The sequence below is a fragment of the Schistocerca cancellata genome, chromosome 8 (assembly GCF_023864275.1).
Source record: "Schistocerca cancellata isolate TAMUIC-IGC-003103 chromosome 8, iqSchCanc2.1, whole genome shotgun sequence".
Lineage (NCBI taxonomy): Eukaryota > Metazoa > Arthropoda > Insecta > Orthoptera > Acrididae > Schistocerca > Schistocerca cancellata.
This window is the reverse complement of record NC_064633.1, coordinates 363,419,980-363,447,630: the sequence shown is the minus strand read 5'-3', so window position 1 is coordinate 363,447,630 and position 27,651 is coordinate 363,419,980. Positions and strand designations below refer to the sequence as shown.

The window sequence follows — 27,651 nt, the reverse complement described above, 5'->3', positions numbered from 1 at the left end:
GTGTCTATAGTTAACAAAGCTCCGGGAACGTCATTACATGAGAAGTCAGACCTAATGTTACTGTGGATTAAACACATAGATATTTTTTCTTTAAAACATGGGATGATTAAACAAATTGAGGGTATACTGAAGGTAAAGCTACACAAACTGCTTTTTGTAAAACCCTATACCATAGCAATAGCAGCAAAAGATGTAGTAAAAGAAGAAATTAGTAGAATGGTCTCACAGGATGTAATAGGATCATCAACCTAGTTATTACAACAAGCCATTGGTAGCTATCAGAAAATAGAATGGATCGGTATGGTTTTATCAGATGCCGGAACAATGAACAAAATCATAGAACCAGAAGGGGATTGGTCTCCAATCATTGAAGAGTTACTGCTGAAATTTACAGAAATGAAATATATAAGCACAATGGACCTTACGTCAGAGTACTGGCAGGTTTAGTTACATGCAGAGTCCAGGAAATATAAAGCATTTGTTTTTGAAGGTAGATCTGCAATTATTAGACCTTTGGATAAAACCACAGGCAAGAAACTATGTAAAAAGGCATTATTTTACATGGAAGACAGTGTAGTCACTTTGAAAACTTGGAATGAACACCTTTAAACATTAGACCAACTTTTTACAATATTATATTCACAAGGAATAATTATTAAGCTTCCATTATTGCAATTTTGTTGTAGATAAGCATATTTACAGAACTATCTAATAAAAACAATTAAAATCATACCTTGGAATGCTGGGTTATAACAGGAAGTTTCTAACACAAGAGGTTTTGAATGCACATCATTTATAAGCGTTTCTAAAGCAGAACACACCTTGGCAGCAGCTGCTAGATTGCATGGTGGAGTTTAATAATAGGAAAATAGTTTAGCGGAGTCACCACTGCTAGTACATTCAAACTTTAAAGTACCTTCTCATCTGGCTACCGATGTATCAGAATATGACACTGGATCCATCTGCATCGTGAAATACCTACTCAAATGGAACGAAACACTGCCCGATTACATTTGCTAGTATGTTGTTAACATATCTTGAGAGGAATTATGAAGTTACAAAGAAGGAGACACTAGCAGTGGTTTGGTCACTTATTAGCAGGACATGAAACAATAGTGCACAGTGAACACAGTGCATTAGCATTCTACTTAAAAGTAAGCTTCATATTATGTGGCATTACTACTAAATCACACTGTGTATAGGCATGCGCGCATGTGCCCGCACACACACACACACACACACACACACACACACACACACAGGTTGATTCAGCAGTAATGTCACTTAATTTGTGAGGTGATTCTACATGTGAAAATAAACCAAAAACTCCTATGAACATATATAAATATAAAGAAAGAGAGAGAGATGGACAGTCCACTCCTGAATTGATTCAAAGAGCCAAATTCTTCTCTGGAGGGGGTGATAGGTGATTCAGAAAAAATAAATGGTAGTTCATCTAATTTCAGAATGCATCTCTGATCACTATAATGGACAAAGTGAAAATTCTCTGGTAGGCTGCTGCAATGCTGCCCTTTGCTACATCCTTAGGAAAATGTTTCCCAAGCTAAAAAAATGTATTATAGACCAAATGCACATGTGAATTTGCATACCTTGTTAGTATGTGAAGCTTTTCTCATCCACAAAAACAATAGGAAATAAAGAAAGCTCCATTTATTTTTTTATTTTTCAATTTATTGGCTGTAAGGACGCACTCATTCTGTCATCTCAATAGCAATGTCAATTATGACACTATGAAAGCCAGCACAACACAATACCCAGTTCCCAAGTGGAAAAAATAAAAAAGTTTCGACCTAGCCGAGAATCGAACCTGGGTCTCTTCACTTGGTAATCCGCCACCCTGACTGAGCAGCTACCATAGCCTAATGACTGACTGCTTCTTTAGAATGGTATACTGAGATAGAAAACTCTTTCCACATCATGTTTCCATGCTTCATTCAAAAAGATAACCTCACATTTAAGAAGCTCAATAAGCATTTACATACTTTTGAGAGATATGTTACTTCTTATCTTTTGACTTAGCATCGCATTTGGAATGTGTTTTCAGTGATTATATAAGATGCGGTCTTCAGCCACCATGCGGTACGATCATACCACAAGGCAACCCAGGCATCACTCCCCTCCCAATAGCTCGGATCTCCCAACACTCTCACCAATTGGACCATAAGCTGTCCACTAGCTCACAGCATCCCACCACTCTCAGAGATTGGATCATAAGGTAGCTCAATGCCTCTCTTCTCCCCACCATTCTCAGGGATTGGATCACAAGGTAGTTCACTTGCTCAATTCTCCCCACAACTCTTATAGATTGGATTGCAAGGTAGCTCACTGTTCCCCACCACTCTCACACGCAGATGAGATCACACGGAGCAGATGAAATGGTGACTTGTGGTGTCACTTTGTTCTCTGCACTCTTGGCACAGGGATACAGCTTGCAACTCGCCTTCCTGACTGAACACCTCTCCATCCGAGTTAAGCTTTTTATAAAAATAATGGTATGTGTAACACATACTTATTTTAACATATATGCTAGTCCATGTATACCAATTGCCTCAGAAAGAATGGTCATTATTCAGGGTTATGACAGGAACAATCATTTGAAGAAAAAGCTAAATATGTACATATGCCCTATTCCAAAGTTTTCTGAGACAGAACACATTTAAAGTTACTTTCGTATGTTTTCCTTGAAAACTCAAAATCCATGGCCTGTAGCGAAAACGTGTCACAGACTAAAATTAAACTACATTAAATTTCCTATAAAAAAAGTACCATTAATTCTTTCTCTAGGACTTAATAATTCGCATAAAGAGAGATAATAATGAAAATCTCACATGACATGTAGGCACTGGGATGTATATACGTACTGTAAGCCAATTTGAGGTAGTTTCCTGACTTGATAGCCCACGTGTCCTGTATCAAGTTATTCGTTTGAACTTCTGTTTACACTAGTGTGACACATTGTAAACAAAATGCATACGTTCAGAAGAATGTTTTTGCTTCAAGTGAATGTTCCTTGAGTATTGATCATTTATCCTGGGGCAACCTGTCTGTTGTGTTTAATTTTCTAATTATTTCTTTAACCTGGAGAGATTAATGCACCTGGGACCTCTCTTATATCAGACTCGAGTTTTATATGTAATTAAAAAACTTTAAAAAATCATATTTTAATATGATATCTCTTCTTCTTCCTTCTTCTTCTTCTTCTTCTCTCTGCATGTATTAAGTATTTGGTTGTTAGCCCTCTTGGTTGAAATTATTGAGTTTCCTTGGTCTTCCTAAACATCTGCCCTCTGGGTAGTACTATCATCTCAAGAATGTACCCAGCTATTCTTCTTAGCAATTGGATCTCTAGTGCTTGTATTTTGATGGGACTGAGTGTTTCTGCGGTGTTGTCCAGGCAAGAGCTTCAATGTTTAGAGAGCAGCAGTTATTGTGAGCAGCAGTGGGCCAACAGTAAGTTTCATCATTTGGATTGTGACACTGTCCTGTACAGTAAATGAAAATCTGAAGGATTTTTCAACGGCGTTGTCACCTCAAGACAGAATTTTTCGCAACTACTGTCATATACTTCCATGAAATAATCAGTAAGTCTACGCTTTGTTGCTTTGTTTATGGGACAATGACACTTATTGCTAAAAGTCAAGTACTGGTCTAACTCCTTGGTTGGGACAAAGGGATCAGCTGCAGCTTGTACCTTGCTTATACTTCTCTAGATCACACAAGCTTTTCCATTAAGAGCATCTGGTCTTTATGTTTTAGATGAATGTATTGGCATGCCTTAGTTATTGTTTCTCTCATATTGATTGACTCTGTTTCCTTTTTGCTTGCAATCAATTTTATTTTCAAGAGTAGAAGTTCGTTTATAAGTCTGATGTGCAGTGTCTCCGCGATTCATAAACTGTTTTAGCTCTTCAATTAGGCAAGGTGCAGGTTTTCCATTCAGGTTTCCAGTTATTGGGGGAGCATATTTATTGTGTAACTGAGTTAGTTTGGTAGTAAATCCATGGAGCTTGTCTTTCAAGTCCAGGAATGGAATGGAAGTCCTCTTCCAAATTATCTATTTCACCTCTGATGCAAATTCAAGTACAATGACACACTGTAAGTTCCTGCATGCTGTCACTTACAGGTTATTCCTTGGATATTTTAGAGTAAGTCATGAAAATAATGTTGTGAGCTGATTACAGATACAAATTTCTTTGCTTTTAGATTCTGTGACTAATATTTGTATGCAGAATATTTAAGTGTTACGAGCATTATGCTACCTCGTTCACTTTTGGAGGACACAGATTAGGCAAATTTTGCTATGGGATTTGAAATTTACAAACATATATTTGACTTGTTTGTCTTTTGATGTTTATGTATGTTTATTTGACTTGTTTGTCTTCATTAGTACTGGATGTGAGTAGTGCAGGCAGTAATAAGTCAAAGCATTTGTATGCTGCTACTGCAGCTCCTCATCTGTTACTTCTGTGGTGTCTTAGGACAATGCAGTCTAAATTTACAGAACTGGAGGGCATGCTTGGCTTGAACCACGTGTCCACATTCATTAGAAGAAAGACATGAATGTCAACACTCTGAAATATGTGGCAGAGTTCATTGAAATGAGTTGAAGGTGATGGCCAACTATGTTCTGCAGTAACAATACAGACACACTGGCAGAACCCATGGGTGCACGAGTAGACAAGTTTGTAGCTCCTAAAGGGAAGTCTTCAAAGTTCATTTGCACTGCTTTTTTCCAGCTTATATCTCCACCATTATCTGGCCATCTCTTGTTCACACACAATGCAGTCCAAGTATGGCTATCATATTACTCAAAATTTTTATCTTTCAGCAGTGAAATCCTCACATACTGCCAGACTTGTCTTCGTGAGTTCCTTAATTAATGTGCCTATTTCAAACCTTTTTGCATACGATAAAAACTTCACGACTGTGGCTCCAGATTTCGCAGATCATAACGTCCTACATCCTACTCTATAACTTCTGATTATATAATGTATTGCATGTATATTTATTTTCACTTTAAGCTTTTACAATTTAAAACGTCTACATTAACAGTAAATATTTTAATTTTTCCAGCCTACTTTTCAGTGATGCACAACAATATGCCAGCCACACCCCCTTCGTCTAGAAGAATTATGAGTGATGTATGGAACCATTTTACCAAAATGGGAGAAAAACAAAAATGCCACTACTGTCAGGAGATAATTTCCATGGCTTCTGGCTCACCATCAAACCTGAAGGGATATCTAAAATCGAAGCATCCTCTGGAATTATGTGGGTCAGGAAGCAGATGAAGATTGCCATCAATCAATGCAGAGATTCAAGAAATCATTTCTCGTGAACTGTCCTCACTGGCGTCTGCTTCCACCTTGGGTGAAGTTATCCTCTGAGAAAGGCAAATAGGGTCTCAAGCTGCATCCAGCGCATCAGGTTCTGGACTAAGTCCTGATTTATTTCTAACTGCTTTGGTTGTTCAAAATGAAGAAACACAGCTCATTTCTTAACCAGTAACCACTGTAATGCCTGACACTTTTTCAACCTGGGAGGAGTTTGATTAAACTATAGGTCAGCTTCAAGCAAGTCATGACCCGAAAAGTGTGGCAACTGTCGACTTGGACAAATATTTAGCAGAGAGATATTTGCCTAGAAACTGATGCAAACAAGAAAATTGCTGTGGCTAATGTTGTATCAATTGGTTCTAAAAGTTACAACAACGTCAATGCCCGGTGAACAAATATTTTCAAAAATACGACAAATATGCACTGAGAAGAGAAACAGACTCACATTGACTAAAATGGGTCAGATTTTATTTATAAAACACAATGCTGAATAACTTTTCCTCTTTCGGTACATAATTGATAATACTGACTGCAAATGCTGATAGCAGACACACACTGATTACAGTGATGCTGTAATTCTTATATTGTATTTTTTCCAATAAAAGTATCAAAATATAACAAGACCAGTCTTCATTCTTAAAAATTTTCCCCTTGATAAAAAATATTTAGGATTTTGTTGTAATATTTATAATTTTTACAGCAGACAATATTTAAAACTTTTATATCTCAATATTACTAGGGACGTAACACAAAATTATTACTCCTCTTGATATGTTCTTTCGAAACAGGACCAAATCAGATAAAAATACAGGTTTAGTAACCTGGATTAAAAGGCAATGTGCCTTCCTTTTACTTATTTTGGGAGTGGGTGGTGAGTCATTCCAGTGAATGAGCAGTTCTGATCTGATCTCTTACATATATAACAACATTATGAAAAGGTAAGTTGCTACTCACCATTTAGAGGAGATGATGAGTCACAGATGGGCACAACAAAAAGACTGTCATAATATAAGCTTTCGGCCAACAAGATCTTTGGCGAAAATAGACACACACACACACACACACACACACACACACACACACACAGATATATATATATTGCAGTTCGTTGGCATAAACCCTCACAACAGACTGATGTAGGGAGGCCAGAGTGGCTCCTCCATTCTGTCCAGCATCCCCAATGGACAGGCAGAGTGGCTCTTCCATTCTGTCCAGCATACCCAAAATTACCCTTTCCATTTTGTTGTTGGTGCTCCAGCTTACCATCATCAATCCATAAGTCTGCATAATGATGGCTACTCGATTTCTTGTTGAAATATTGTGCATGTTTGCCATGATCATCTAGTTGTTAATCCAGATAATTTTCTTCCATAATGCGATGGGAAACCTGAAGAGCCATACAAATTGCCAGAATATTTCTGTACATCTTCCTTCAGCTTCTCCCTTCAGGTCAGCTTGTGAAAGTGCCACCTAATGCTATGGTATGTCCACAAAATTGGTAAAATAAAGTTATGGCTGCCAATGATCTGAACACTTAACAATGTAAACAATAGAATATTCAAATAATATTTTAGACTGCTGGAGCCATATGTCTTTGTCTTTTTACAACCACTAAACAACTGACATATCCAGCCGCTTCCCCACCAGTGGCATAATGGTCGAAGATTAGTTGGTAGATCATATAGCTGCTTTCACAGTTAGCCCAGCCGTTTACAGGGTAGGACATGCCTGTGACAGAACTGGACTAGATGGTAGTGGAACGATATAAGGGACTGATCTTGCATCTAATTCTGTTGCAATGATATGAGCCATGAAGTTATGGGTTCAGACCAGGGATGGATTATGGATGGACAAGAATGTTACGTAGATTCACTTGTCACCTGAATACCACAATGAAACAGGTGGTGAAAACTGTGATACAGATACTGCTCATTTCAGGGCATGACGAGAGGCAGTCAAACCCTGGTGGAGAATGTGATTCAGCTGCTCCAGTCCTGGGAGCTACTGACTCACAAGTGGAGTGTTTCTTTCAGGCTGGACATTGGGTGTATGTGAGGTACTAGGCGACGGTCTGTGCCACTTTCTACAACTAACAAACTGTCTCTCCAAATGAATGGCTACTATCAAATTATGTCCAAGAGACAGCTGGACAACCCAGTTTCTGAACATGCCACCCAACAGAATCTACTTTGCTTTAATGACCACTTCATAGCCTGTGCCATCTAGATTCTTTCTGCCAACACCAGTGCTTCTGAACTGGGCAGTTGGGAACTCTCCCTACAACATAGCCTTCATTCCCGTAACCCCATGGAGTGGCCTCAACCCTTGCTAGTCCCTGTCCTCCACCTACCTGCCCCTTTCCCTTCTCCATTCCAGAACTAAGAATGCCTTCTGCCTTCTGTCCCACAAAGCCACAAAGCACCTAAGCACCTTCACTATTTCTCTCCTTTACCACCTTAACACCCCCCCCCCCCCCCCCCTGCACGTCTCCTGACACTGCACCTAGCCTAGCCCCATCTTGTCATCACTTTGTCCCTGCATGCTTCCACAGGCAGTACAGGATCTTCCTCCTCACAGACCCTGCTATCCTAACCCTTATCCACCATATGCTTCCTCCTCGCTCCCACCACCCAGCCCAGCAGGTTGCTGCTCACTTGAGATGCTGTTGAAGTTAGGCTCCAGTGCTCAGAGACAGTGGCCGTGTGTGTGTAGAGAGAGAGAGAGAGAGAGAGAGAGAGAGAGAGAGAGAGAGAGAGAGAGAGAGAGTTGTGCTTGTGAGAATGTTGATTTGTTTTCTACTTTAAAAGAAGGACTATGTCTAAAAGCTTAAATATTTTATTAAATACGAGTTATTACACTGTAAATGAAGGTCTAAAATAACCCTTGATTGTCAAATAATATCCCTGAACCTGTAATATGTAACTTAATGTCCATGAACATGCAATATGTAAGAATATAGACATAAAAAAGAATTCAAACAATGGACCATCCAGGAAGAAATAATGACAATATTATGAAAAGGACAGACTGCTACTCATTATATAATGGAGATGTTGAGTTGCATACAGGCACACCAGAAAGACTGCTAAATAAGTAAGCTTCCGACAAAAGGCCTTCTTCTGAATAAGAAAACATACACATACATGTAAACAAAACTCACACACACATGACCACTATCTCTGGCTGCTGAGGCCAGACTAAGAGTAACAGTGCATGATGGGAGAAGCGGTCTGGATGGTAAGAGGATAAGGAGGAGGATGGGGCGGGGAAGGGTAAGGATAGTAGGCAGGGCTGGTGGATGGTGAAGTGCTGCTTGTTGAAGCTTATAGGGGTGAGGTGGAGAGAGGGTAGGGGAGTGAGGTGCAGTCGGGAGGTCAGATGGAGTGAGTTGGGGAGGGGAGGGACAGAAAAGGGGGGGGGGGGATGTAGGATATATTAGCAGCCAAAGACTTCTGGCGTAAGAAGTCATTCTCATTCTGCCAACGGTCTTGTCAAAAAGGGCAGAGGAGCAGACAGAGGTTCAGGGCACTCTCTTGCCCTTGGAATTGGAAACTGTCCCTAAAGGCGGAAGAATTAGCAATGAATAACGGCATGAGGACACAGAAGGCAGTGGAGACCATCGCATTAAAGACATATAATGATTACCCACAGGACATATGACCTGTAATTGAAAACTTGTCATGATGATCTCTCCATTAGCAAAATATTTTAGAATAGTACCTCATTTGGGTCTCCGTGAGGGAATTGCCAAGAGGGAAGTGACCATGAGAAAAAGATTAAATCCCCAATGAAAGAACAATGTTCTACGAGCCACGGTGTGGAATGTCAGGAGCTTGAACATGGTAGGGAAACTAGAAAATCTGGAAAGGGAAATGCAAAGGTTCAATCTAGATAAACTAGGTGTCAGGGAAGTTAAACGGAAAGAAGACAAGAAGACAAGGATTTCTGGTCAGATGGTACGAGGTAGTATCAACAGCAGAAAAATCTGTACTGACAATGATAGTTCAGGTATACATACTGACATCACAAACTGAAGATGAAGAGATACAGAAAGTATATGAGGATATTGAACAAATAATGCAGTATGTAAAGAGAGATTAAAATCTAATAGTCATGGGCGACTATAATGCAGTTGTAGTGGAAGGAGTAGAAGAAAGGGTTAAAGGAGAATATGAGCTTGATACTAGGAATGATACAGGGGAAAGAGTAACTGAGTTCTGTAATAAATTTCAGCTAGTAATAGCAAATACTCTGTTCAAGTATCACACGAGGAGGTATACTTGGAAAAGGCTGGGAGATACAGGAAGATTTCAGTTAGATTACATCATGGTCAGACAGAGATTTCGAAATCCGGTACTGGACTGTAAGACGTACCCAGGAGCAGGTAAAGACTCAGATCACAATTCAGTAGTGATGAAGAGTAGGTTGAAGTTTAATAGATTAGTCAGGAAGAATCAATACATAAAAAAGTGGGAGACAGAAGTACTAAGGGATGAAGATATACAATTGAAGCACTCTACGGTTATAGATATGGCAATAAGGAATAGTTCAGTAGGCAGCACAGTTGAAGAGGAATGGACTTCTCACTGATTTTGTGATCACAATTTAGTCATGATAAAAAGTAGGTTGAAGTTTAATAGATTAGTCAGGAAGAATCAATACACAAAGAACTGGTATACAGAAGTGCTAAGCAATGAAGACATAAGTTTGAAGTTCTCTAAGGCTATAGATAGGACAATAAGGAATAGCTCAGTAGGCAGTATAGTTGGAGAGGAATGAACTTCTCACTGATTTTGTGGAGAACTTCCTCATTACTCATCTCATCCATCCACCTAATTTTGAACATCCTTCTATAGTGCCACATTTAAAATGCTTTGATTCTCTTCATTTTGGCTTTCTCACAGTCCAGGATTCACTTTCACACAAGGCAGTCTTCCAAATGTACAGCCTCATCCTCAGAAATTTCTTCCTCAAATTAAGCCCAATGTTTCATACTCGTACACTTCTTTTGGCCACGAATGCCTTCTTTGTCTGTGCTAGTTTGCTTTTTATATCCTCCTTGGTCCATCCATCTTGCATTGTTTTGTTTTGAAGGTAGCAGAATTCCTTCAATTTGTCTACCTCAGGAGATCAATGATGATAGTAAGTGCAGTAATTACTAAATTTGTGTGTGCAGCACTTCATAGTTCGTGCTGAAGTTTGTACTTGATTCAGCCACTAGAGGCCACCTGGCCTGCTAATACGATAGCAGTTGCATGCGCAGTCTGCCAGCTGTGCCCCCTGTTAGAACTAATGAGTATATAGGCCAGAGAGCAGGACTCCGCTGGCCTACTTTGTGTTTCATGTGTTTATGCTTTTCCATGTCATAAAGTTACAGTGTTCTTGGATTAGGACACCTCCGCAACAATTACAATATTCAACTCCGTGTGTTCCATTTCACTCATTGGTCCTTTGAGAGTAATTTCCATAGAGGCAGTGCTAAATCTCTTTTCAAGCAACTGCAGGTGCTGACATTAGCTATTTCCAGTTTAATCACGTCACCATTCCCTGTGCACAATATCACAGCAGAAGATTAGGACACTTACAAATATCAGTTTTTGCGTCAGCTCACGCCCTTACAAGAACCTTCAAGTCCTTCTTTTGATCAGATGTACGAGTTACTTTCTATCTATCACTGTAAATATATTCACATTACTACTACTAGTTTGGAGTTTTACCACTGCCAAAAGCAGCCAAAACAGTCACACAGGGCATGGGCAGCAGAATTACATGGACTTAGTTGAAGTCGTAATTTTGTGACAAATGTTTGTACGGAATCTTATACAGATCAGATGGTTCAAGATGCAATCATATGTCTTGCTCCTGATAGGGAAGTTTGAGAGCGAGCTCTACACTGTGAAAATGCTGTGCTTTTGGAAGTATTAAACACAGCTCAGCCATTTACAGTTCCAAAGGCTGCAGGTAGTCAGACAGAAGCCTGGTCCAAAGCTTCAGAAATCAGTTTCTTCACCCCTTCCAGCCTTCACTCAGTTCACAAGGGAATGGAGAAGCTACTGCAGCACTCCAACTGATATGTGCATCATACAGGTAATCGTCATTCGCAATAACAACTATCTGTGTCACGACAGTAACAGCCTCATGCTCTACTGCCTTCATGCCCATACTGTTTTTTTCATTCAGCACGAATGAACCATGTGCCCCAAGTGGCTGGGCCGCATGTAATAGGTGCCATAAAAATGGACAGATTGCTTCTATTTGCAAGTTCTTCCAGACCTGAGTGACAATGAAACAAATGTAAAAAGTGTGTCAGGAGTAATAGTGCCTCCCAGCAAGGTATCCATTGAAATGTATGTGATTAAGAAACCATTGAGAATGCAGGTGGACACAGGTGCAAGAGCAACGTTGTGAATTCTCAAACTTAAGTGGATTTGGGTTCTCCCCATTTGACTCCAGTGTCACAGTTGCTGGTGAGTTATAATAAACAATAGATACCCATTCTTTGACAGTTTTCTGCACCTGTGACTTACAAGGCTGTGATTCGATCATTAACATTCCTAGTTATGAACAATGCTTACACTGAAAATCTGTTTGGTTTGGATATTTTTAATTTTTTTGGGTTCTCCATCAATAACGAAGTGCATTTGGTTTTTGATTAAGTTTCATATCAACAGTTACTGGACTCTGTGCCGAATTTTCCTCTTTATTTTCTCCAGGACTGGGTTGTGCACCATATGATGATGAAAGTCGGCCCACTCCTGTTTTTTCCAGGCACCCTGTACCAGTAACTTTATGGGATCAAGTAAAAGCAGAATCAGATTGTCTTCAATTCCTTGGTGTTATTTAGCCTATTTCTTCCACTGATTGGTCAACACCAATGGTGATAGTAAGAAAACTTACAGGAAAATTATGCCTCTTTCGAGATTTTAAAAAAGCAATTAATATTCAGTCCATCATTCATACCTATCCTTTCAGTACCCTGATGTGCTGTTGGCAAAATTATCAGGGGGTCGTTATTTTTCAAAGACTGACTTAGCAGATGTATATTTACAGCTGCCGCTAGATGGGGATTCTTAATGCCTTCTAGTTATCAATGTACCATTTGGCCTTTATCAATACCAGTGTTTGACTTTTGATGTGGCAAGTGTACCAGCTAGTTTTCAATGCTTTCTAGAGCAACTCATTGCATCTGTTCCAGGCTGCATCAACTATTTAGATGACACAGTAGTGTCCGCTGCCTGTACAGAGGAACATTTGTGGAACCTTCGTGTTCTACTTTCTGTTTTACAGCTTAGAAAGTTAAATAGCAATTTGTGTAATTGATGCATTTTCTAAGTTTCCATATTGGTGTGCAGTCTACTTCTCCAGTGGCCAAAATTTTTGCTCTGTCAAAAATTTGTGCAATGGAAGCTCTTCCGTATACTTTAGTTACAGACAACGGCTGCCAGTTCTTGTCTCAGGAATTGAAGATTTTTGTAAGAAAAGTGGCTTCTCCTTTCCACCCTCAGTCAAATGGCAACGTAAAATGAGTAGGATGAACATTCAGGGCTCAAATGAAAAAATACATTTTAGATGTGTTACCAGAAGTGGCTCTTGACCAGTTCCTCAGTTCTTATAGGTTTACCCCCGTTGGAGATTAGAATCTGGCACAGTTGTTGCATGGCTGTTAGCCTTGGATTCTGCTACATCTGCTACACCCCCTTCCAGGACATATGCCTACACTGGCACTGCAATGCTTCCAACCTGGCATAGATGTTTGGGTTTGTGGTTTTGGCTGCTGACCAAAATGGGTGCCAGCAGTCATCAAGTGCCACTGTGGCCTATGCCTTTGTGCACCATTCGCACTGCTGAGAGGAGGAAATTGTGACGCTTTGACTTGCTATGAAGTCACATGGATGGCTGGCTCTGCCACCCTCGCATGATGTGGGTGCCCCCTAGGTGCTGGGGGCCAACGTGGGAGCTGTCTCCCACACTGTTGCAGTTGACGCCTCTGCTTCCATTGCAGTAGCACCGCCTATTGAGTCACCTTTATCACAGCCTCCTTCTCCAGGGTTGGATTTGGACATGAAAATGCAAGTCACTACTGTGTACACTATCCTACCATTATGGTCTCTCACAGGAGGGCAGCTGCAGTACCCGTCCGCACTCACGCCATTTCCGACCCTCAGACCAGTGGCAGCATGTCACGTGACTCAACAACCAACATTGAAAACAGAAGAAATGGACATAAGCACAGTGCTCACTTCTTCACAATGGAAGAGGACTGCTGTAACTACCAGATTTGCGTGTGTGCCACTCTACAGTTCATGCATAAAGTATGCGCTTGATTTGACCACTAGAAGCTGCCTGGCCTGCTAGTACGACAGTAGTTGTGTGTGCAGCCTGCCACCTGCACCCCCTGTTAGAACTAAAGATTATGTAGGCCAGAGCGCCAGGCTCTGCTGGCTACTTGTGTGTTGTCCATTGGAAGTACTTTGTCTCTCATGTGTTTATGCTTTTTTACATAATAAATTTAAAATGTTCATGGGTTAGAACTGTAAGCTTGTCACAAATCTCAGTTTTCCTAGCCCTCATTATGTTCGTCTTTTTTTGATTTTCTCCAAAACCCGCCCGTGCTCAACAGACTCTTCATTCCATTCACTATGTCCCTTAATTCTTCCTTGCTTTCACTGTGGACAGTAATATCGACAGCAGATCTTACCATTGATATTTTTTCACCTTGAATTTTAATCCCAGCCCTTAACATTTCTTTTATTCCCACCACCGCTTCTTTTATGTAGAGACTGGACAATACAGGAGTCAGACTACATCCCTATCTTATGCCCTTTTTAATCCAAGCACTTCATTACTCGTCTTCCATTCTTATCATACCTTCTTGGTCCTTATCGTCAGTGGCAGCGGCTGATACTCGTATCCGAGTTTTCATTTCTCTCCTGAGATTTCTTGGTTCTTATATGTATTGCAGAAAACATCATCTTCCCCTATAGTTTACACAAATCCTTCTGAGACTTTCCAATGTCTTGCACCATTTTATATTTACATTTCTTCACATTGTTTCGGCTGCCACTTTGTCTTGGCTTCCCTGCATTTCCTATTTATTTCATTCCTAACTGGCTTATATGGTTCAGCAAAAATCAAACAATGGGAACTCCAGGTAGGAGTATCAATAATGTAGGAAAAGATAGATTGCTACTTACAGTAAAGAAGACATGTCAAATTGCAGACATGCACAATTAAAAGATACTCACTTATAGCTTTAGGCCACAGCCTTATCCAGTAAAAAGAACACAAACACACACAAACAAGCACACCATATGCACACACGACCACCAAATATAGCAACTTGGGCCAGAATGCCGGCATTCTGACCCAAGATGCCGGAATGGGCGGACGTGTGTGCATTAGATGTGCTTGCTTGTGTGTGTGTGTGTGTGTGTGTGTGTGTGTGTGTGTGTGTGTGTGCGTGTGCCCTCTTTACTGACAAAGGTTGTGGCCAAAAGCTAAAAGTGAATGTCTTTTAATCAAGCCTGTGTCTTTCATTCCATAGTAAATTACTGGTGTCCATCGATTATGCATATTTTATCTGAATGTACACATGAATGGAGTGTGGATGAAGTAGAAGACATTATTCATATGGCAGAACATGGCCCCTTAACAAGTACATGCAGAAATTCTGCACATGCTGGTGTTCCACGTACAAGAATATGGAAAATATTATTTATACATAGTCCCTATCCTTATGGTTTACAATGGATTTAACATCTTTGAGAAAGAGAGGAATTTTGTCACTAGCTAGTTGTAAATTGCTGAGTAATCTCATTAATAATATTTACTAATGAGGTTGCTTTCATTTGTGATGGTCTCAGGCCAGAATGCTAGCTTTCTGGCCCGAGATGCTGGAGTCGGCAGTTGTGTGTGCATGAGGTATGCTTGCTTGTGTGTGTATGAATATTGCATGTGTGTCCTCTTTACTGACAAATGGTGTGGCTGAAAACTATAAGTGAGTGTCTTTTAATCGTGCCTGTCTACAACTTGACGTGTCTTTTTTACAATAAGTAGCAATCTCTCCTTTCCTACATTGTTGATTTCTATTGCTGTTTTTTAATGATTTCATGATGCCTTCAGCTGCCATTCTCTTTATTTCATGTAAGATGGTACAATTTTGGCCTTAACATTAGAAATGGGTACATTAGTGTCATCTGTGATTTTAACACAGGAACAAGTCATATCAAGTATGTTAAAGACATCAACCACTTATATAGGAGCTTTTCAACAACTGATCAAAAGTAATGTGCTCCTAACACAGCAAAAAACCTTTTATAAGTTATTTTATAACAACTACATACAGTCATAGGAGCAAGGATGTACATGGCATATAAACCACTAAAGAACCATCCATAAAGTAAGTTATAATGCACCTAGTTTATCTAGAGACATGACTGGTTCCTATCTTAAAATCACAAGTACCACTCATGTATCCAATGTTTAGTGCTACCATTTGAGGATCTTGAAAATGGCCTTACACCGAAATAAGGAGAACAGCAGCTGAAAGCATCATGTACTCATTCAACAAATTTGTTGCAACTGCAGACCCGATTGCAATGAAAACTATACTGTTGTGTTTCTTTCGTTTTCAGACATTTTTGTTCTTCCTCCTTTCATCAGTCAGGTGTAGTGTTTCTTCTGTTACCCAAGGTTTCTTCCCAGATTTCTTCCTTGTATATATATTTGTCTGTTCTGCTTCTGTGACTGCCCTTTTTAGTCATAGCCATTTCTATACAACTGTATTGCCTACTGTGGGATTCATTATCACAGTATCTACTGATCTACAGAAATTTAAACACACCTTATCATTTCACAGTATTACAGTATCCCACTTCTTTCCACACTGATTCTTCTGGACAAATCTCCTAAACTTCAGTGAACTCTTCACTATCACTAAACTGTGATCTGAGTCTATATCTAGATTAGATTACATTAGATTTACTTTCATTCAATTGATGCGTAGTGAGGAGGTCCTCCAGGATGTAGAACATGTCAGAAAACCAATAATTCATGACAAATACTTGCAACTAAAACAAATAAGCTAATGTACCATTCCACATGTCCCATGTGGAATGATCGTCATTTTTTAATGAACACTATATGAAAGAGCCGTTTTACAAATACTAATGCACTGAATCTAAAATAAAAAAGTTTTTTATTTATTTATAAGGTAATAAATGTGCAATACAACTACTATAATAGTTATTTACAATGAACACATTACTGCACTGAAATGGTGCAGAAGTTAGATTGTACTTTTACACAGACACACACACACACACATATTTACAATGAATACATTACTGCACTGAAATTGTGCAGAAGTTATAATATCACACACACAAATCAGTTAGTTCTACTGAGAAATTCATCAATGGAGTAAAGGAGTTGGCCACCAATAAATCCTTTAGGCTTCTCTTAAACTGAATTTCATTGGTTGTTAAGCTTTTCATGGCTGCTGGCAAGTTATTGAAAATGTGTGTTCCTGAATGATGCACGCCTTTTTGTACAAGACTAAGTGACTTTAAATCCTTGTGAAGATTATTCTTATTTCTAGTATTGATCCCATGAATTGAGCCATTGGTTTAAAAAGTGGTATATTTTTAATGACAAATTTCATTAAGGAATAAATATATTGGGAAGCAGTAGTTGGTGACCCTAGTTCTCTAAACAGACTTCTGCAGGATGTTCTTGAGTTCACACCACATATAACTCTTACTGCATGTTTTTGTGCCCGGAAAGCTTTAGCTTGGCTTGATGAATTACCCCAAAAAATAATTCCATATGACATTATGGAATGAAAGTAAGCATAGCATGCCAGCTTTTTCGTTTTTATATCCCCTATGTCTGACATAATTCACATTGCAAATAGAGATTTGTTAAGACGCTTCAGCAGTTCTGTGGTGTGCTCCTCCCAGTTGAATTTATTATCAAGCTGTAATCCCAAGAATTTAACACTGTCCACTTCTTCTATCTGCTTGTCATCGTATGTTTGGCATATACTCGTGGGACACCCCTTACAAGTTCTGAACTGCATGTAATGTGTTTTTCAAAGTTTAGTGATAAGGAATTGGCTAGGAACCAGTGATTAATGTCCAAAAATATTTTATTAGCTGATCTTTCTAAGACTACACTTGATTTTCTATTTATTGCAATGTTTATATCATTGGCAAACAAAACAAACTTGGCATCTGGTAATGTTACTGATGAAAGGTCATGGATATACACAAGAAAAAGTAAGGGCCCCAAAATGGAACCTTGTGGGACCCCACATATAATTAGTTCCCAGTTGGATGATGCTTGATACATGTCTCTTTCCTAATAACACCCTTTGTTTCCTGCCAGAGATATAAGATTTTGAACCATTTTGCAGCATTTCCTCTTACACTATAATATTCTAATTTACTTAAAAGGATATTGTGATTTACACAGTCAAATGCCTTTGACAGATCACAAAATATACCAGTTGCCTAATGAATTAAGCACATTTTCACTGTAAGTGTAGATAGCCTTCTCAATATCAGAGCCCTTTAGAAATCCAAACTGTGACTTTGACATTATGTTAGTTGAGATAAGATGGTTATAAAGCCGATTGTACATTACTTTTTCTGAAATTTTTGAGAATGCTGGCAACAGTGAAATTGGACGGAAATTTGATGCTATTTCTTTATCTCCCTTCTTAAACAGTGGCTTAACTTCAGCATATTTCAACCACGCAGGAAATATTCCACTGATAAATGACTGGTTACACAGATAGCTTAAATATGTTACTTAGCTCAGAATCACATTCTTTAATTAACTTTGTTGATATTTCATCATACCAACTAGATGTTTTTGATTTTAAAGATTTTATGATGGGCATTATTTCTGCTGGGGTAGTGAGGGGTCAAATTCATATTATGGAAGTTCCTTGAAATGTCTGGTCTGAGGTATTCCATAGCAGCATCTACCGAACCTGACAACCCCATCTCTTCAGTAACAGTAATAAAATGTTTGTTAAAAAGTTCTGCAAGACTATTCACATCTCTCACCAATGTGTCATTTACTCTTAATGCTATTTGTTTTGTTAAAAAGTTCTGCAAGACTATTCACATCTCTCACCAATGTATCATTTACTCTTAATGCTATTTGTTCCTCTTCATGTCTGGCTCTACTGGTCTCCTCCTTCACTATATCCCATTTGTCTTTATTTTGTTATCTGATATGACTATCTTTTCCTTGTAATATATTTACTTTGATGTCCGTATTACAGTCTTTAATATTTTGCAATATTTCTTGTAATGTGCTATAGCATCAACATCGGAACTGATTCGGATTGAGATACAGTTTTCTTTGTGTTTTACAAGATACCCCTATTCCCTGAGTAATCCATGGCTTCTTTGTGGACTTTGCTCTAACCTTGGTAAGTTTTGGGGGAAAACAGTGTTCGAATAAGGTAAGCACTTTATTAGCAAAAGTGTTATATTTTTCATTCATGCCATGAGCACTGTAAACATCAGTCCGGTAAATGTCTCTGATGAGTGTCCTAAAATAATCAATTTTTGGCTTATTGATTACACTCTTGAGCTCAGATTTAACAGATTTTATATCCTGTTCAGTATTAACATTTAACAGAAGAAACTGCATGTCATGGTCTGAGAGGCCATTGACTATTGGTTTTGTAATATAATTTTGTTCATTGGACTTTTCTATAAAGATACGAGGGCTATCCACAAAGTACATTACGTTTTGGAATTAAAAATAAATAAAGTATTGGAAATTTTTTTTATTGTATACAGATGAAAGCCACACTTAAATATCACTTTTCTACATAGTTGCAATTTAAATTAAGGCACTTATCGTAGCGATGGACGAGCTTGGAAATTCCTTCGGCGTAAAATTCGGCCGCCTGCACCTTCAATCACGTGGTTACCTCTTCTTGAAGCTGTGCGTCGTCATCAAAACGCTGCATAGCCAACCACTTCTTCATTGCTGGGAATAAGTGGAAGTCGCTCGGTGCCAGGTCGGGACTGTACGGCGGATGAGGAAACAACTTCCACTTAAAAGATTCGAGAACTTCACAAGTGGCATTTGCTGTGTGGGCCCAGGTGTTGTCGTGAATCAGCAAGATCTTTGAGCCCAAATTTCCCCTGCGCTTGTTTTGTATTGCTCTTCTGAGGTTGTGCAGAGTTTGGCAATACCTTTGAGAGTTTATTGTAGTGCCTCTTTCCAGGAAATCCACAAAAATCACACCTTTTCTGTCCCAAAAGAAGAGGTAACCACGTGGTTGAAGGTGCAGGCAGCTGAATTTTATGACGAAGGAATTTCCAAGCTCGTCCATCGCTACGATAAGTGCCTTAATTTAAATGGAAACTATGTAGAAAAGTAGTATTTAAGTGTGGCTTTCGTCTGTATATAATAAAAAAAATTTCCAATACTTTATTTATTTTTAATTCCAAAATGTAATGTACTTTGTGGATAGCCCTCGTATTATCAATGGCTGTTTGTGAGCAATTGGCTACCCTAGTGGGGAACTTCACAGTGGGAATGAAGTTGAATGATAGTGTTACTAACTCAAATAAGTTCTTATTGGGAGAGTCTTTAAGGAAATCTACATTGAAGTCACCAGCAACCACTATTTCTTTGCTTTTGGTTGTTAAACGGGCCAGTACAGCTTCAAGGTGTTTTATGAACAGATTAAAGTTACCTGCAGGTGCTCGATATACAATTAATATTATGAAGACTTTTTGTGAAATTTGCACATGCTTCCATATGCTGTTCTAGGCAAAATTTATGAATGTCTATGTTCATAAATTTATGACAGTTCTAGTCTTGGGTATGTCTTACAATCAAATACCTGATTTCCAAATCTCAGTTCTCCAAACACTCTTAATTATTAGATTTTCATCTCACTTACATACTGAATTACACATTCTGTCTCCTCTCTTCATCTTCTGCTTGTCCTGAGCTATTGTTGTTGGTGTTGGTTTGCTGTTGATTCTCTTAAGAATAATCCATTCACTGAACTGTTTGCAGTAACTCACTCTCTGCTCTACCTTCCTATTCATGACACATTCTGCACCTATTACACAGTTTTCTGTTAAGGTAAGATAAATGACTAAGTCAAAAGCTGTTTTTCATAAATTCCTCCACTGATTTCAATGAACTTTCCAACTATGTTGACAACATTACATGCAGCTCTTCCGAGGCTGTCTTGGTGTTCTTTCATGAGGACAGCACTACTCATAATCAGAGCGATCAATCTGCCCCTTGCGTTAAATTTTTCTTTGTAGACTTCACTTTTCAACCATTCCCAAAGACAAAAGTCTATAGTGCTAAGCTCTAGAGGACTTAATGGTCAAGAAAAGTAACCATTTCTTTCTGAGGAATGTTAGATTTAGATGATGTGACAGATAGTGACTAGAATGTGAAACGGCACTGACATGTTGCAAGAATATACCCATCCTTGTAGCCAAAGGAACCTCTTCCAATAATTCAGGAAGCTCATTTTTAAGAAAATCTAGATAATGGGCCCTGCAAGATGATGCAGTAACACAACAGGCCCAGGTAAGTGATTGTCTGTCACACACACCATACATTTAAGAAAAGTGTTCTTGAAAACATGTCTCCACAGAGGCATGCGTGTTTTCATATATCCACTGATCTAATTGTTATTTACATCTATTTATACATCTACATACCTACTCCATAAGACATTGTCTGGTTCATGGCAAAGGATTCCTTGTACCACCACTAGTCACTTCCTTTCCTGTTCCACTCATAAATGGAGTGAGCGAAAAGTGACTGTCTATAAGCCTCTGTAACACCCCTAATTTCTCTTATCTTGTCTTTGCGGTCCTTACAAAAAATGTGCACTGGCTGTAATAGAATGATTCTGCAGTCAACTGCACATGCTGGTTCTGTAAATTTTCTCAACTGTTCTTCACAAAGAAAATCTTATCTTCCCTCCACAGATTGCCACTTAAGTTCATGAAGCATCTCTGTAATACTTTCTGTTGGTTGAATGTACCGGTAACAAATCTAGCAGCATGGCCCTGAATTGCTTCTATATCTTACTTCAACCTGAACTGGTGGAGATCCCATACACTAAATCAGTATTCAAGAATGGGTTGCACTAGTGTTTTATACGTCATCTCCTTAATCAATGAGCTACACTTTCCTAAAATTCTTCTAATTAACTTAAGTCGATCATTTGCATTCCCTACTATTATACATACATGCCCATTCCATTTCATATCACCTTGCAACGTAGTGCCTAGATACTTAATTAATGTGACTGCGTCCAGCTTCAGTCCACTGATACTGTATTCATACACTACAGGATTGTCTTTCCTACTCATCTACATTAAATTAGATTTTTCAATATTTAGAGAAATCTACCATTCATCACATCAAACTGAGATTCTTTCTAAGTCACACTGTATCCTTCTACAGTCGCTCAATTATTAGTGATATTGATACCATCAGAAAAGAAAGCAGCTTCATCAGTAAACATTATTAATGAGATTACTCAGCAATTTGCAAATACCTAATGACAAAATTCCAGTTGTTTACTTTCTTGTCCTTCTCAAATATGTTAAATCCATTGTAAACGATAAGGAAATAGGCTATGTATATGTTGTTCGCCATATTCTTGTATGTGGAACACCAGTACGTGCAAAATATCTGCATTAACTTGTTAGAGGACTATGTTCTGTCACCTGAATGACGTCTTCTACTTCATCCGTACTCCATTCATTTGCACGTTCAGATGAAATATGACTGCTGAGCACAGTACCAGTCTCTTGCAGTTTAGTGAAAACATGAGTGAACACTCTTGAATCTGTTACTCTGCCTTTAGGAAATTGTCTACCACAGGGTCAGCCACTGCTTTCCAAACTGCATGCGAGCACAATGCAGGTTGGGTGTGGGCAGAGGCTCAGCCTATCTCATCTTTGCTTGGTACATCTCACAAGTACCCCATACAGAGTAATATTTCATTTAGCACCACAGTGCGGCATTTTCTGGTTGGCACGATTTTCTGCAGTTCTGCAGAATCATGGTGTTAGCACTGATCACCCTTCACTATTTATTTGGGCATAAAAGAAGTTTACATGACCAGCAGCCATTTGTACGAAAAAGAGGCAGCCTCACAATCCATCAGCACAAACCTTTCAGAAAGAAGTAGATAAAGATACGAAATCTCAATATCTTCTATGTGATACACAGTTGCATAATCAACGGATACCAGTAATTTGCTATGGAATGACATTGCAACATCTTGTAGATAAATTTCAAGAGTTATTTGACAATGAAAGAGCAAAAAAGTACAATAATTGACAGACAGGATTCATCAAGAAGGACTCTGCACTAAAATTGCAGACATGGAGCACATGATGAAATTGGTGGTATCAATAGCAAATTTTCTGAAGTCATAAGCAATATTCCACTGTCAGTTTTCACTGGAAATAAACAAAGAGCATGGAGACTTTATATATTACTGAAAAGTATGTTGGTTAAGTCAATAGGCATGCCTGGAATGATTTTTCAATTTAAAAACTGCTATTGTTGAATTTACAAAGGAAAAAGGAGAGCAAGAACAAGAAACAGCTTATTTCTCATCTGATACCTTTGAAAAGAAAATTGAAATGTGGAAGAGACAAATTCTGACAAAAGACAATAAGTGGAAGAGACAAATTCTGACCAAAGATAATGTCCATTTCCCTAAGCTCACTGGCATTAAAGAAAACATGACGTTTGAAGAATTCATTGTGACGATGAAAGCACTGCCAATCTTACACCTCTTTTTAAGACAATTTGCCATTTCAGTTGAAAGTGCTTCTTTGCATGAGCAGATGAAACTGATCAATTACTTTCGATTAGATTAGAATAGATTCAGTCTTCATTCCCGAGATCCAAAATTGAGAAGTTTCTCATGGGTGTGGAACTTGTCAGAAAGTATAACATAAAAAACATTTGTATAAATACGCACTTCCTTGACCATATGTCACGAGATTGTCAAAATACCTAACAACTGGCCTCAATTGCCTGAGACTGCAGTCTTGTGTGTGTGCGTCTGTGCTACTGGCCTTAATGGCCGAAAGTTATATTTGTGACAATCTTTTTGTTGTGCCTATCTGCCACTCAGCATCTCCACTATATGGTGAGTAGCAACTTTTCTTTTCGCAATATTTTTACAAATGTAATTTTCATTTAAAAGACAAATTCTCTAACATTAAAATTTTTTTCCTCAGGAAGAATTTCCACATCTCATTAATGAGGTCGCAAACATGATAAAATATTTCGATCAACATATGTGCATTTGAGGCTTTTTTCAATTATGACACTAAATAAATCACAAGTGCATGGCAAACTGAGTGAGAGAATCAGTGAAATTGTCTACAGCTGTCCATATGCCAACTTTGTGTACCAGACAAAAATTATAAGACATCTTCAGCACACCAAAAATAATTAAATAATACTGAAAGTTTGTTTCGTTTGTGAGCTGTGTTGTTCAAAAATATTAACAAATTCATATGCAGTGCAACTGTATTGCCATTTCAATGCAACACTTTTGTAGTTTCCCCATCTTCCATGGCGTAGCAGTGTGGGAATCGTGCAGACAGGCAAGTGAGCTACGGCACATGAGCCAGAGATTTTTTCACATGCCAAATTCTTGTTTTTCCCTGGTCTACCATATTCCCTACAAGCTGTATCAGTGTTTCCATTACAAAACTCTTACACAAATACTACACTGGCATACTTATCATTCGTAAATATATGCAATATGGTTAAATGATACAGTAGAATTGGCCAACAAATCATAATCACAATCACAGTTCAAAATTTCAGTTATTTAAACTCTAAAACAAATTTACAATTTGAACTTCAAATCAAAAATCACAATCAGTTGCTAAACCCATAGCAATTTGAACTTCAAATCCAATATGACAATCAGTTGCTAAACCCATAGCAACTGGAATACCAACATGCATAATGAAAACTTATCTCTGTAACCAATAAAACTGGATGTATGATTTATGGAATGTTTTAACCGAATTAATCTGTTCTACCACTTTCTAAAAGATTCACTATTCCTCTGTCCTACAGTGATGGTTAATCAAATAACATCTTTCAATGTGAGATTTGACATTTCCGTTTGATTTGTTGCTATTAATCTCAATCTGTCTCTTCTTCTTCTTTTTCCTTCTTGCCTTTTTCCATTTCTCTATGGGGTTGCCATAGTTGTATGGGTTTTGTAAATGGTAGTGATGGTGTCTGGATTGCCTTCCTGATGCCACCACTCCCCCCCAGAATGGATTTTATGTAGCCCATCTGTCTGCGTTTAGAGTAATCTCATGTTCGAGTGGGAGAATGTTTTCTACATCTTTGTGTAGTGTGTATCTGAGGTGGGATGTGGGTACCAGCTCAGTATTTACTTAGTTGGATGTGGGAAATGATGTAAAGACCACATTCAGAGTTGACGGCTCGCCATCCCTGATTGTTAATCCATGAAGCGGATTTGATCTAGAACATGTTCGCCTCCTGGAATGCTAGAAGTGGCATGTTAATGCCCTTGGCTGCACATGCAGATCAATCTGAATTTATGTATCACAAACAAGTGTCTGACCACCACCATTTTTGTACAAAGGTATACGAGAACACTAATACTTTTTTAAAAATTATTTCACATCTAAGCCTTTTTAATTTATTATTTTCATGGCTGGTTACAAATAGTTCCGCTCTTATAACTTCATTCCTGTGGGGGAATACAAAGGCTGTGGTACATATACCTTCAATTCTGTTACTGTAATGCTTAAACATTCTTCCTACTGCCTACATTTATATTATTTTTAATGCACGGCATGCACTTCACAGTGGGTTGAAGAGTGAATATGTTGACATAATTCTCTACTCACAAAATATTTTATGAGTAATATCATATGAATTTGATATTACATACACATTAACTTAACAAGCACAGCCTTATGAACCAAGCATCCACAGAAATAAACTGCATAGAAATAAAAATAAATAATTGTTTAATGCTGTAATGATGAAAAAATTACTGCGGAAAAAACAATCAAAAGTGTGGGAAACATCTGACCTGGACCAAAATTCTGATGATATTTATAAACAACTGAATACAAACCTGTAAAGGACCAGCACATTAAGTCTCTGCAAACATTTACTCCATTCACATGTTTTACACCATAATATTTACTGTGAATAAGGTTAGGTTAAAAAGTGAAAATCTGGTTGTGAGCTGGTGAAGCAAATGGATGTAAAAGCCAAATATATGCTGTCATAAAGAAACTGATCAATAGCGAAACCTGAGGTTTACATCCATGGCATACTGAAGAATGCAAGGAGGTTTCAATATGTAACTTTTGCTGGTGTTTCCACTAACCACAATTTATTAAGACACAGTCAGCAGTTCATCCAGTAGTGGTTAGCGTTGATGCTTCTAGATCACAAGATCTCAGGTTTGATTCCCAGCAGGACTTGAGAGTTTCTTCACTCGAGGGCTGGGTGTTTGAAAATAGAAAGCAAAAATGACAACCAACACAATTTCACTTTGAAGTGGCTATGCTGGATAGGACAGGATAGAATTCAAAAAGAAAACTTCTGATATACGTCTACATTTACACTCTGAAAACCGCTGTGAAGTGCATGGCAGAAGGTATGTCCTGTTGTTCCAGTTATTATGGTTTCCTCTCATTCCATTGACGTACAGTGTGTGGGAAAAATAATTGTTTGAATGGCTCTGTGTGTGCTGTAATTATTCTTATTTTATCCTCACGATCCCATATGAGCCACAGGTAGGGGGCTGTAATATTCCTAGAGTCATCTTTTACAGGCGGTTCTTGACATTTTGTTAGTAGACCTTCTCAGGATAGTTTACATCTATCTTCAAGTCTTTCAGTTCAGTTTCTTCAGTATCTCCATGACACACTCCCACAGATCAAACAAACTTGAACCCATTCGTGCTGCCCTTCTCTCCATATGTTCAAACCCCCTGTTAGTTCTATTTGGTCACATTCACTTGAGCAAATTCTAGAACTGATTGGATGAGTGTTTTGTAAGTGACTGATGTTACAGTCATAGGAAACTATGTTTTTTCGTTTTGTGGAGTGCACAATTTTACAGTTTTGCACATTTAAAGCCAGTTGCCAATCTTTGCACCACTTTGAAACCTTACCAAGTTCTGACTGATTATTTATGCAGCTTCTTTCAGACAGTACTTCATTACAGATAACTGCATCATCTGCAAAAAGTCTGAAGTTACTATTAATAGTGTCTGCAAGGTCATTAACATATGACATGAACAGCAAGGATCCCAACATAATTCCCTGGGGCACATCCAAAGTTACTTCTACGTCTGATGATGACTCTCCATCCAAGAAACAGCCTTCCTACCAAAAAGTCCTCAGTCCAATCACAAATCTCATTTGATACCCGATATAATCATGCTTTTGACAGTAGCTATGGGTGTGGTACTGAGTCAAATGCTTTTCGGAATTCAAGAAATTATATTTATAACATTTAAAAAAATTGCTTAAGACAACCATACAACTGGTCGGAATGTTGCCATACTATTCACTGGGAAGCGTTCTACAATTAAAATACTAACTCATTCCACGTCATAGCAAGAGTCTCAACTATGATCCATGCAACATGCAAATAACTAAGCCATCAAACAGTTTGCATGTTTCAAAAGGCATGCTCCTTACCTTACACACAGCCACTTGCAGCTGCAGTTCGAGATATTCTTTATAATATCTGTAATAATTACAAGAAATGTTTCAGTGGTTGCTTCTTTCATCTCCTACTGTATTTACAGAGATAAACCAACACATTCAGTACTTTACACTAGCCATATTCCATGGATCTCACAGAGACGACACTCTGGGAGGTGAAAAGAAGTCAAATGTGTTCATTTTATTAAAGCAGAATATAATGTAATGACATAAAATTATGAAATATTGTTGTATTACAATGTTGGTGGTAATTATAAAAAACTTAAAACATTGTCTGTAAAAGTTTGTGTGATGATACTGTTGAATCTTGGATGGAGCAGCAAAAATTGCCCAAAATAAAAGTTATTAATTCAAATTTTTAGTTCATCGCATTATCCACAAGACATTTTATTTTATTTTATTATTACTTTATATGTCCTGGCTGATAGTTGAACGCATGTGTATCCATCTATCTGACTTCTTTCAGGCATCACAGTTTTCTCCTTGAAATCTTTGTAGAGACTCATTTTAAT

At 38.3% G+C, this 27,651-nt stretch overlaps 1 protein-coding gene across 1 annotated transcript in view; it reads right to left on the bottom strand.

The window, feature by feature from the left end:
* Positions 1–27,651, bottom strand: part of LOC126095275 (sodium channel and clathrin linker 1-like) — a 106,955-nt gene that overhangs the window by 68,822 nt on the left and 10,482 nt on the right. Inside the window, exon 2 of the mRNA XM_049910033.1 lies at positions 27,113–27,161. Coding sequence (XP_049765990.1) covers positions 27,113–27,161 — 49 coding nt within the window. The remainder of the gene's footprint in view (positions 1–27,112; positions 27,162–27,651) is intronic.